General features: G+C 45.5%; 2 protein-coding genes across 5 annotated transcripts in view; one reads left to right on the top strand and one right to left on the bottom strand.

The window, feature by feature from the left end:
- The window catches only part of Gpbp1l1 (GC-rich promoter binding protein 1 like 1), a 45,218-nt gene extending 40,503 nt beyond the window's left edge, over window positions 1–4,715 (bottom strand). Inside the window, exon 1 of one of the 3 annotated variants that reach the window (XM_090334948.1) lies at window positions 4,612–4,715. The gene's annotated coding sequence lies outside the window, so the exon portion shown is untranslated. Of the gene's footprint in view, window positions 1–3,103; window positions 3,235–3,649; window positions 3,756–4,611 lie in introns of those variants that run through there. The other 2 variants (XM_090334947.1, XM_090334949.1) reach the window with 2 other exon arrangements.
- Window positions 4,716–4,870: 155 nt separating this feature from the next.
- On the top strand, window positions 4,871–12,235 carry Tmem69 (transmembrane protein 69). Of its 2 annotated transcripts, none has more exons than XM_090334950.1 (3): window positions 4,871–4,960; window positions 6,485–6,625; window positions 9,713–12,235. In XM_090334950.1, the coding sequence occupies exons 2-3, from the start codon at window positions 6,584–6,586 to the stop codon at window positions 10,412–10,414; spliced, it is 744 nt and encodes a 247-aa protein (XP_090191076.1). In that variant the 5' UTR covers window positions 4,871–4,960; window positions 6,485–6,583; the 3' UTR covers window positions 10,415–12,235. The 2 variants fall into 2 exon arrangements, with proteins under 2 accessions (XP_090191076.1, XP_090191077.1); XM_090334951.1 differs by having other exon boundaries at window positions 4,879–4,960; window positions 6,504–6,625.
- Window positions 12,236–12,509: the final 274 nt, after the last annotated feature.

Here is a 12,509-nt window from a genome sequence, read left to right as displayed (position 1 = left end):
AAAGCCGGCCCAAGCACAAAAGAACCTGAGACTCTTATTTCCAATTAACCTCTAGAAAACAGGAAGTGGGGCTTGGCTAAGGGTAGGGTGGTAGCTTTGCTGTAGAGCTCAGGGACAAGAGCCCAAGCCCAGTTCAAGCCCCATGACCCACCAAAAAAAAAAAAAAAAAAGGAAATAAAGGTCTCAAGTACAGTGAACAAGAATGTCAAAACATTAAGCAATTAACCTGCTTTTATAATTTCATAAAGAAATAAGGCTGTAAATGTGGCTTAGTGGTGGAGGCTAGTATTCATGAAGCCCTGGGTTCGATTCCTGAGTACCAAAAAGCCGGTTAAGAGTGCTACAGAGGGGGCCGGGAGTTTGGCCTAGTGGTTAAAGTGCTTGCCTACCATGCATGAAGACCCAGGTTCGATTCCTCGGTACCACATATATAGAAAAAAGCCGGAAGTGGTGCTGAGGCTCAAGTGGTAGAGCTCTAGCCTTGAGAAAGTCCAAGGACAGTGCTCAGGCCCTGAGCTCAAGCCCAGGACTGGCAAAAAAAAAAAAAAAAGAGTGCTACAGAGACAGGGCCCAGGCCCAGAGGTCAAACTCCAGAACCAGGGCCTTTTTTAATTTTTTGCTGGTCTTTGAACTAATTTAAGTTTTTTTTTTTTTCAGGAAGGAGCAGTCCTGGAGCTTCAAGTCTGGGCCTGGGCACTGTCCCTGAGCTTCTTTTTGCTCAGGGCTAGCACTCTACCACTTGAGGCACATCACTACTTCCAGCCTTTTCTGTTTATGTAGGACTGAGGAATTGAACCCAGGGTTTAACGCATGCTAGTTAGGCAAGCACTATACACTAAGCCACATTCCCAGCCCTTGCCATTCATTCATTCATTCATTCAGCCAGTACATGGGCTTGAACTCAGAGCCTGAGCACTGTCCTTAGGTTTTCTTTTTCTTTTCCCCCATGGGCCATGGGGCTTGAACTCAGCTTGGGCACTGTCCTTGAGCTCTTCAGCTTAAGACTAGGACCCTACCCTGGAGCCAAGCCCCACTTCCAGTTTTCTAGAGGTTAATTGGAGATAAGTCTCAGGTTCTTTTGTGCCCAGGCTGGCATTGAACCTTCATCCTCAGATCTCAGCCTCCTGAGTAGCTAGGATTACAGGCATGCGCCAGTGTGCCCAGCTTGTCCTTGGGTTTTCTCCAGGCCAGAACGCTAGCATTTGAGCCACAGCACCACTTCTAGCTTTTTATATGTATGTGGAGGAATCGAACCCAGGTCTTCCTGCATGCCAGGCAAGCACTCTACCACTAGGGCAAACTCGCGGCCTCTTGCCATTTTTTTTTTCTTTTTTTGCCAGTTCTGGGCTTGAGCTCAGGGCCTGAGCACTGTTCTTAGGCTTTTCTCAAGGCTAGCACTCTTCCACTTGAGACACAGCACCACTTCCAGCCTTTTTATATGTATGTGGTACCGAGGAATTGAACCTGGGTCTTCGTGCATGCTAGGCAGGCACCCTACCACTACGCCAAATTTCCGGCCCCCCCTTGCCATTTTTTTTTTAAACTTATCAAACAAACAAAAAGCTTTCTGCCAGGTGACAGTGGCCCCTGCCTGTAATCCTGGATACTCTGGAGGCTGAGATATGAGGCTTCAAGTTCAAAGCCAGCCCAAGCAGAAATGTCCATGAGATTCATCACTAATTATCTGCCAAAAATGAAAAGGCTGAAAGTGGACTTGTGGATAAAGGCTCACGTGGTAGTGTACTTTGAGGGGGGAAAAAAATGCTCAGCACTCAAGACCTGAGTTTAAGCACCATGACTGGCACAAGTCACAAACTTATATACCATTATTGATAGAACAGACTTTAGAAATGAGAAATCACTTGAATAAATTACAAATTTAATCCTGTTGAAGATGATCACTTTATTATTGATGGGGCTCAGGGAATAACCCAACTTTGTTTACTGAGCCAAAAACATGAACCACCATTAGCAACGTGTTTTCTCAGTAAGCAGTATCAGTTTATAGTATTCAAAAGAATATCACAATCTGGGGCCGAGAGTTTGTCCTGGAGTGCTTGCCTAGCATGCAGGAAGACCCGGTTCGATTCCTCGGTACCACATACACAGAAAAGCCGGGAATGGTGCTGTGGCTCAAATGGCAGAGCTCTAGCCTTGAGAAAGCCCAGGGACAGTGCTCAGGCCCTGAGTTCAGTCCCCAGGACTGGCAAAAATAAATAAATAAATAAATAAATCCAACGAAAGGGCACAAATTTGGCAAACAGAAGTAACATCATAACACAATTTCAAAACTCTAAGCAACCACTAAAAAGAAAAGCCCGAACCCATTCTTCGGTAAACTTTTAGGGCAAGCAAACTCCGTGAGCCCCATTTTTCACCTCGCATACAAAGCTGTAAAGGTAGAACACTAACGCCCCCCCCCTCCAAGATCAAAAGATCCACTTAATATATCACAGGGTAAAAACGACTAAAATATTACGACATGTTACTGCATTTAAGTTACCGAAGAGCAGGCTACTTCCCCAAGCTACAGCCATTTTAGATTCAGTCTTTCTTCTGATTTTCATGGGGTGGAGAGATTTAAAGTTGGTCAAAACCATTATTTTGCTCGTGTTCAGGGGTAGATAGTAGATACTCCTTAAAACTTACTACCCTAAAGCACCCGGGCGCCGGGCGTGAAAACTCTTTTTTTCTTCCTGAGATACCTCACATTTGACTTCCAAGATGGAAAACAAAAGTCTTTGGCTCTTTTTCTAAGAGCCGTAAACCCAGCCACCGAACCACCAGCAAAAGCCGGAACGCCTGGAGGGAAGCCAGAGCGCCGCAGGTGAGCGTTCCGACCTGGAGAGCAAAGTTGAAGTCGAAGCGCTCCGGAGCGGCCGCGGCGACGCTCGGGGCAGCACGGCAGGCGCGCGGGGGAACGCCCGGCCGGCCCGACCCCGGCGCTGCGCCCGGCCTCGGCAGGCCGACCGACACGCAACCACCTGTGTGCGACCTTCCTCCAACTAGTTTTCCCAGACGGCGGGCCAGGCAGCGGGCGGAGCCCAGCTACCGGGAGACTCCGGCGTCCCCCTCCAGCTCGGTGTCCGTAAACCACACTCACCCGGCAGTGGTGGGGCTACGGTCAAGGATAAGACGCTGCGTCTCAGGACGCGTACCCAGCTTCTTAGACCCGCAAAGGTGTCTCGCCTACAACCATAACAAAGCTCTTCCCAAAATGGCTGCCCGGCCCACAAGGCCCAAGGAGGGGCAGAACGGGGGGTGGAGGAGGAGCGACGACCGGGCTGGCCCCGCCCATGCTGGCCCCGCCCATACCGGCCCCGCCCCTTACACACCCACCCGCTAGAGCGCACGCGCATGGGCCCTCCCAGGACTCAGCCGCTCAGCAGGGCAACGCCGAAGCCTCACGCTGTCAGCCCGCGAGGACATGAATGGCGGTTACCCCTTTCCCGCCCCCAGCTCTTGAGCTTCCGGCGACGCACGGTCTCCCAGGTGCCATGGTCGCCAGTTCCGAATCAGATCCTTTGCCTTCCCTGGCACGCCTGTGAAGCCTGAGTGCCTGAGTTTAGTACTCTTGCTCATCTGTCCCGGAGCGAGTGGGGTGTGTAGGAGTATACCGTCCTTCCCCGGCCCCCCGTTCTTTCTTCACCTTCTCACACCCTGTCTCTGGGCAAGCTCGCGTCGCCGAACTACCGCTACCAGGATGAGTAAACCAGTTTCAGAAGAACGTGTGTTTTCCTCCCGGCGCACACCAGCTCCGGGATTCACGTGCGCGCGTCCAGGAGACTCCAGCCCCCAGCGGGCCACCCTGCCTGCGGAGCCGGACTGCGCGGCGCAGCCTGGCGCGCTACCCGCCGGGAGTGGTAGTTCCCGGGCTCCGAAGGCGCGTCGCGCCCCGCCCTAGCGCAGGGAAGGGAGGGGGTCCCGGGCGGAGCCTGCGCCTGCGCTTCCAACCGGAAAACCTTTTCTCCAACCCGCTGACTCGTCGGGAACGCACGACGTGAAGGGGCGGCGCTTGCAGAGCGGGAGAAGGAACTAAAAGTGAAAGCCTGAACGGACGAGAAGATCCTTCGGTTAGGGAAATTTCGCTGCGGGCGGCCCCTTCCCTGTCCGGAAGCTGAGCCTTGGGAGGGGTTGTCAACCCGGAAGGAAGTTTGACTAGCCTAGAATCCATCCTGGGGAAGGGATGCCACAGGCGGGAGTAAACCCCTAGATAAATGACCGCCCACCTTTGCCTTCAGCGTCTTTAGACAGAGACATTACCCTTAGGGGCTAAATCTGCCCACCACCGGATCCTTCAGTAGACTGATAAGTGACTTAGCCAAGGTCACGCAATCAAGAAAAAACAAGCCTAGGTGGCAGGAGGAATACTTCTGGGTCAACCCCTCCCCCAAGCCACAGTTCTTAACGCCAAACCTGAATGTACAAAAGTGACAATTCTGAGCTCTTCGTTATTTAATGAAGTGTCTAGGTCCTAGCAAAGAAAAGCCTCGAGTACTAAAGGCCCAGCAGAAGAGTAACACCCAGTCAATCCAAAAACCTCGTGATTTTGCAAAGTAAAAATATAAAAAGTAATGTCGACATCTGGCCCCAGCCTCGAAAGTCACCTACCTTCTGCCACCAGTGAGTAACTGCACTCTACCTTCACGAACTCTGCAGGCAGATTCTTGTAGCTGGGGACCCCGGAATCGAGATTTTTAAAGTACCTTGTTCAACAGCCGACTTCAAGAATTAAAGAGAGAGAGGGAGAGAGGAACAACAACAACAAAAAGTCCTCAAAACAGAAAGCCGGGCGTTGGAACCAGTTAGCTCAAGTCCCTACCCGGACTTTTTTCTTCCTTTTTCCGTTCTCAGGAAGTGGAGGAGCAGTGTAGCGCCACTCGCCGGAAGTGCAGTTCCCACGAGTTTCTGGTCTTTTTTCCGCTCGGCTTTACGTGTCCCTGCGCGAATCCGCGGCCGAGTGAGTATCGGGGCCACCAAGGGTGAATGCTGGGGGCAGGTCAGCAAGAATTGCCAGTAAAGAAACAGTGCCGAGGATCGCTGCTCCTAAGCTACGATCCCTTTTCCTAACATGTGGGCTTGAGACTGAGTTTGTCGTCGTCCCACTGCGGAAATAGGAATATTTGAGAGTTTTCTCCCTAATTAAGGTCATAATCCGGGGTCTCTCTAATCTCCCTGTCCTTACAATCTCTAAATTTCAACATAGACAACATATATATATATATATATATACATTTTTTCCCTTTTTTTTGGCCAGTCATGGGCACTGTTTTGGGCTTTCTCAAGGCTAGAACTCTACTACTTGAGCCACAGCTCTTCTGTTGTTGTTGTTGTTGTTGTTTTCTGTGTCTGTGGTATGTTTTACTCTATATGTGGTATGGAGGAATCAAAGCCAGGGCTTCGTGCATGCTAGGAAAGCACTCTATCACTAGACCATGCTCCCTCCTTCCCCCCTTTTTTTTTTTTGCCAGTCCTGGGCTTGAGCTCAAGGCCTGAGCACTGTCCTTGGATTTTTCTCAAGGGTAGAGCTCTACCACTTGAGCCTCAGCACCATTTCCGGCTTTTTTCTATGTATGTGGTACCTAGGAATCGAACCCGGGTCTTCATGCATGCTAGGCAAACACTCTACCACTAGGCCAAACTCCCGGCCTCCTCCTTTTTTTTTGGACGGGGCTTGAACTAGGATTTTGGATGCTGTCCCTGAGCGCGCGCGCCTGCGTGTGTGTACGTGTACGTACACGCGCATGGGCGCTTGAACTCAGGCCTGAGCACTGTCCTTGGGCTTTCTCAAGGCTAGCTTTCTACCACTTGAGCCACACAGCTCCACTTCTAACTTTTTGCGGTTAATTGGAAATGAGTTTCATTGGACTTTCAGGTCGGAGCTGGCTTGAAACTGCTGTCCTCAGATCTCATCCCCCTGAGTAGCTTACAGACGTGAGCTACCGGTTGCCTTGGCCGCATATCACTTTTAATACTCCTGAGTTGGGTAACGCCTTGCTACCTACCTTGGTTAGAGAGTATCCGAATGTGGGGAATTTTAATGCATGTAAAATATATAGTTAAATTGCATTTGTTCCTGCTGTCATTTCAAGTTGTAAATTCTAAACCTCCTAAGTGGATAACTAAATGGGATGGGATGGTGGTTAATCAAAGGGTACAGGTCTGGCCTTCCATTTTTAAAGATGAGCAAACTGGCCCTCTAGGAATCACTTTGTCCAATATTGCAGTTTGGAAGTGGTATATCTGTTTTCTAAAATTCATATCTTTTTTCTGTATTAATGCTCTTTCTGTTACACCAGACAGCAAATTAAAAGAACTGGGGGGGGGAGGGGGAACACATCTGTTTCCTTTGCTTGGTACTGGCTCTTTGAAAAGCACTGATTGTTTTAAAAGGAAACCATGTTCTATTGAAGGAATTCTCCTGAGTTACCTTATTAAAAAGTGTAAAAATGAAAGTGATTAAATAATATTGTTTTACACACAGTAACATGGGTTTCACTCAGTTCCTCCAGTCGGCTGTAAAAATACACTAATCAGAATTGCTCCGTATCTTCCTGAAGAAGACTTTTAAGTGCAAGCCAGTATGTTTCGCTTCATCCAGAACTTTTCCCAAGCATCTTCAAAGGTAGGTTTATTCAGCAAATATTGAATACTACTTGACCAAAACTATTCTGGCTAAAGCAGTATAAGAACAACAACAAAAACAAAACAGTCCTAGGGCTTGAACTGAGAGCCTGGACACTGTTCCTGAGCTTCTGCTCAAGGCTAGCACTTTATCACTTAAACTATAGGGACACTTCTGGCTTTTTCTTTTTCTGTGGTACTGGGGAATTGAATCCGGGCTTCATGTACATTAGGCAAGCACTCTACTAAGCCGTATACCCAGCCCCTGGGACAATTATATTTTGTGTGTGTAAACTAGGGCTTGAACTCTGGGCCTGGGCACTAACCTTGAGTTTCCTCAAGGCTAGCACTCTACTACTTGAACCACAGACCCACTTCTGGCTTTTTTTTATTTATGTGGTACTAAAGAACAGGACCCAAGGCTTCATGCATACTAGGCAAGCACTCTACCACTAAGCCATATTTTGAGCCCTAGTTAAATAACAAAATTAATAGAATAATTTAAGGCCTTTTTTCTTTGTTTTCATTTTCCTGCCATGCTTTATAATTCTCCATTGCTTTTTTTTTTTTTTTTTTTTTTTTTTTTTTTTTGCCAGTCCTGGGCTTGAGCTCAGGGCCTTAGCACTGTCCTTGGACTTTCTCAAGGCTAGAACTCTACCACTTGAGTCTCAGCACCCTGTCCAGCTTTTTTTTTTTTTTTTTTGCTATGTATGTGGTACCAAGGAATCGAACCCGGGGCTTTGTGCATGCTAGGCAAGCACTCTACCACTAGGCCAAACTCCCGGCCCCCTCCATTGCTTTTATCACATAATATACTAAGTATTTTACTTGTTTGTATTTTGATGAATCCTCTCCCTTCACTTGGATTCATAAAAATAAAGATTTTTTTTGTAGCTGGAGTGTGGCTTAGTGGTAGAGTGCTTACCTAGCATACCCTGGGTTCAATTCCTCACTACCATATAAACAGAAAAAGCCAGAAGTGGTGCTGTGGCTCAAGTGGTAGAGTGTTAGCCTTGAGCCACAGATGCTCAGGGATAGTGCTGAGGCCCTGAGTTTAAGCCCCAAGACTGGCAAAAAAAAAAAATTCACCCCCTCCCCCCCCAAAAAAATGACCCAACATTGTTTTTATTTTTCTTAATTGAAGTCTAGTATCTGCTCACTTTATGCACAGGATGAAAAGTTATTAAAGTAAAAATATATGTCCCGCTCAAGGCTTCTAAGACTAAAGACAAGTAAACAATTTTAGTTCACTGTGGGAAGAATTAGAATGGAAACTTAAACAGAATATTTACTACCAGATCCTTAAACTGGAAAGGAATTCAAGAAAGCTTCAATTCTAAGCAGAGCAATGTTTATAAAAACTAAATTGGCAAAGTGACACTGTAGCTCAATTGGTAGAGTACTAGCCTTGGGCTGAAGAGCCCAGGCCCAGTGTACAAGCCCCATGACCAACCAGAAAAAGAAAAAAAAACTCTAAATTGGTACTGGGTACTTATGGCACACACCTATAATCCTGGCTACTTGGGAGGCTAAGATCTGAGGATTTCAGTTCAAACCCAGCCCAGCCAGGAGAGTCAATTAAGACTCTTCTCTTCAATTGACCACCAAAACATGACACATGAAGCTATGGCAAAAAAAAAAAAAAAAAAGATCAGAGACTGTGGGTGCATGGCCAGACACAGACACACACACACACACACACACACACACACACAGAGTAGATGTTTCTTTTTCTGTATGTGCTAGTAATGGGGCTTGAACATTGGACTTGAGTGTCGTGCCTGAGCTTTTTTGTTCAAGGTTACCACTCTACCACATAAGTCACAGCCCCACTTCCGGCTTTCTGGTGGTTAGTTGGAGATAAGAGTCACTTAGGGGGGCCAGGAGTGTGACCTAGTGCTACAGGGCTTGCCTAGCATGAATGAAGACCTGGGTTCAACAGTACCACATACACAGAAAAAAGCCTGTGGTGCAGTGACTCAAGGAGTAGAGCGATAGCCTTGGATAAAACCCAAGGACAGTGCCCAGGCTCTGAGTTCAAGCCCCAGACTAGCACAAGAAAAAAAGCCGGGTGCTGTGGCTCACACCTGCAGTCCTAGCTACTCTGGAGGCTAAGAAATGAGGATAAAGATTCAAAGCCAGCCTGGGCACAAAAGGACCTGGGACTCTTATTTCCAATTAACCTCTAGAAAATGGGAAGTGGGGCTTGGCTTGAGGGTAGGGAGGTAGCCTTGAGCTGAAGAGCTCAGGATAGTGCTGCTCAGGCCATGTTCAAGCCCCACAACCCACAAAAACCAAAAAAGTCTCTTTCCTGCCTAGGCTGAATTTGATTTGTGATCCTTAGATCTCAGCCTCCTGAGTAGCTAGGATTACAGTCATGAGCCCAGTGCCCAGCTTAAATTTTCCTTTATTACTTTTTAATTTTATTTATTTTTTTATTGCTGGAATAATGTACAGAGGGATTAGTTACGTTTGTCAGGTAGTGGGTGCATTACTTCTCGAATATTGATATCCCTTCTCATGTTTTTGTCCCCGTTTCCCTCCCCCCCACACCCCATCTTAGATTTTCTTTTCTCTACTTAAAAGTGCATTCTTAGGGGTTTTTTGTTTTTTGTGGATCCTAGGACTTGAACTCTGGGCCTGAGTACTGTCACTGAGCTACTCAGGTCAAGGCTACCCCCCTACCTCCTGAACCACAGTGTCACTTCCGGCTTTCTGGTGATTAATTGGAGAGAAGAGTCACCGACTTTTTAGTGCCTGGGCTGGCACGATCTTCAGATCTCAGCCTCCTGAGTAGCTAGGATTACAAGTGTGAGCCACCTTGACCAACTTGCATTCCTAGTTCTTGATGCTGCTTTATTTCTTTTCTAAATTTTTCAATTGACATAATATTTGCATATTATGTATTAGGAAATAATTACATATTTTATTATGAAATATACTGCTAATACCAACAATAATGTTTGTAGATAGCATTTTTTGTTGTCTTTATTTATTCTTTTTGTTTTTCTTTAGACTGGAATTAACCAAGGAGTCTGGTGGTAAATTCTGCTTTTAATTTTGTCTTCTGGTCTTATTTTGTTGATAGATGCTGAAATGTCCTTTGACAGTGAGACTAGGAGCCAGCAAAATGGATACCCTTTCTTTCAAGATAGCTCTCCAACAAAAGCATTCCCCTTTGTTTCCAAGGCCTCAGCTTTTCCAATCATTTCTAGTATGTTTGAACAAGACACAATACTACCATACATCACCATGCAGCTTTAAGAAGAAGGAAAAGCAAACAGTGGCCAGACCACGAAGCATTATCACTTACCTGCTTGATAGCCCAAAGTCAGTACTGTCTCTAACTCTGGTAGGACTAATCCCCTTGGTTGCTCCACCAGTGGTCATGGTCTTGACAAAGACCTATATTCCTGGATTAGCTTTTTCTCAGATGGCTTATGGAGCCAGTTTCCTGGCTTTCTTGGGAGGAATCAGATGGGGTTTTGTTCTACCAGAAGGTAGTCCAGCCAAACCAGACTACCTTAATTTAGCTAATAGTATAATTCCTGTTATGTTTTCATGGTTTGCTTTCCTTATTTCTATTTCTGAGGGACTTTCAGGGGCCATAGGCACAATTGTAGTAGGTTTGGGGATATCATTACATGTTGAAGTTTTTCTCTTGCCACAGTATCCCAACTGGTTTAAAGCCTATAGGATAGTAATCACTTTAGTGGCATTGTTTTCATTTGCAATGACTTTCCTGGTTCAGAATATTTATCCAGAGAGAGGACACAAGAATCTTCATTAAATAGAATACGTATAAAATTACAGCCAGGAGCTTGGCCTAGTGATAGAGTGCTTGCCTAGCATGCACGAAGAACCAGGTTCGATTCTTCTGTACCACATACATAGAAAAAAGCCACAAATTGGTGCTGAGGGTCAAGTGGTAGAGCTCTGTCCTTGAGAAAGCCCAAAGACAGTGTTCAGACCCTGAGTTCAAGCCCCAGAACTGGCAAAAAAAAAAAAAAAAAAAAAGGTAAAATTAGGGCCGGGGGTTTGACCTAGTGGTAGAGTGCTTGCCTTGCATGCATGAAGACCCAGGTTCGATTCCTCAGTGCCACATGCATAGAAAAAAGCTGGAGGCTCAAGTGGTAGAACTCTAGCCCAGAGTTCAAGCCCAGGACTGGCAAAAAAAAAAGAAAAAGGTAAAATTACTTTGTTGGTAACATTAGCCTGTTGGCTTCTAGCCTTGTAAAGTTGCTGGTTAGCAACTCCCTTGTTTGACTCATTTCTTTCCCTAGAAAAAGAATTTATATATTATAAGTTTTTTATTTTATTTTATTTGGTTGGTCATGAGGCTTGAACTCAGGGCCTGGGCACTGTCCCTGTCTACCACTTCTGGTTTTCTGGTGGTTAAGTGGAGATAGAGTCCCAGGGCTGGGTGCCAGTGGCTGGCTTACATCTATAATCCTATCTCGTAAAGAGGCTGAGATCTGAGGCTCAAGGTTCAAAGCCAGCCTGGGCAGGAAGTCTGTGAAATTCTTACCTCCAGAAAACCAGAAGTGGTGCCCTGGCTCAGAGTGGTAGAACCATAGCCTTGAGCTGAAGAGCTCAGGGACAGTGTCCAGGAACAGAGTTCAAGCCCCACGAACAACAACAAAAAAATGTCATGGACTTTCTTGCCTGGCCCGGCTTTGAACTGTTATCTTTTGTCATGTCATATATTAAGTTAGTTTATATTCCATCTTTTCATGAATTGAATAATCATTCGCTTAAACTATTCAGTGTTTTGTCTTGAAAAATGCAAAATAAAAGTGTAAAAAAAATCCTATTAGAGCCTTATGGTCATTAAAAAGAAAAGCTAGAATTAGCCAGGCGCGGTGGCTCATGCCTTGTAATCCTAGCTACTCTGGAGGCTGAGAGCTGAGAATCAAGGTTCAAAGCAAGCCCGGGCACAAAAGGACCTGAGACTCTTATCTCCAGTTGACCTCTAGAAAATGAGAAGTGGGGCTTGGCTCAAGGGTAGGACAGTAGCCTTGACCTGAAGAACTCAGGGCCCAGTGCCCAGGCAGCATTCAAGTGCCAGGACTCACAAAAAAATAAAAAAGAAAAATATTGTCAAACATTTTGGAGGAAGTACACTATAACCACTGTGCAGAAGATGGCATTAAATGTACCTTTTGTTTGTTTCTAGTAGTTTGTAGTATTGGGGTTTAAACTCAAGGCCTTATACTTGCTAGGCAGATATTCAACTCCCTGACCCACACCCTCAACCCTAAATGTAAATCTACATGTATACATCCCTAAAGTTAAAAATTGTATAATTAAGCTGGTAACCCGCTCAGTTGTCCAATCTATTCAAGACTGAACTTTGAACCTCAGGGTGAGGTTCAAAGCCAGTCCAGGTAGTTTTTCAGATTCTAATTAAACAAAGGAAGAACAGGCTGGAAACAAGGCTCAAGTGGTAGAGCTCTAGCCCAGCCATAACAAAGAGCAAGCAAGTCAAGTAACAGCATAGGCTTTGCAACAACAAAAAACAACCCTGCAGTCCCACTATAATTTGATAATCCAGGAATGGTATTATTGAACTAAGTTAATAAGTAATACAAGAAAAGAGAACAAAGCTAGATTCTTTATTAGTACATTCTTCAAAAAACAATCTTATTACTTAAGAAATAAATAATTTACAATTCATTTCAGGAATCTTCTGAATCTGTTAAATTCAGACATTTCATTTCAACCGTAACAGTATAAAACATCTCCCATCACAATGCTAAATTTTAGTATATTATTAGGCAATAGTGAGAAACCACGAGTATTTTGTAAATCTGTTTTAAACCAGAGACATATTGTAAAACTGGTAATATTAAAGGCACATGGGTTAGAACATAGTCTATAAATTA

The sequence above is a fragment of the Megascapheus bottae genome, chromosome 6, assembly GCF_031878675.1.
Source record: "Megascapheus bottae isolate mThoBot1 chromosome 6, mThoBot2.hap1, whole genome shotgun sequence".
NCBI classification, from domain to species: domain Eukaryota; kingdom Metazoa; phylum Chordata; class Mammalia; order Rodentia; family Geomyidae; genus Megascapheus; species Megascapheus bottae.
The sequence above is the reverse complement of the archived record's forward strand: the minus strand, read 5'-3'. Positions and strand labels throughout refer to the sequence as shown.

What these genes read in the sequence shown, in the direction of transcription:
- Tmem69 (XM_090334950.1), top strand. Translation starts at nt 6,584, where the DNA reads ATGTTTCGCTTCATCCAGAACTTTTCCCAAGCATCTTCAAAG. An exon ending in TTTCCCAAGCATCTTCAAAG is followed by an intron (nt 6,626 to 9,712) that starts GTAGGTTTATTC and finishes TTTTGTTGATAG; the next exon opens with ATGCTGAAATGTCCTTTGAC.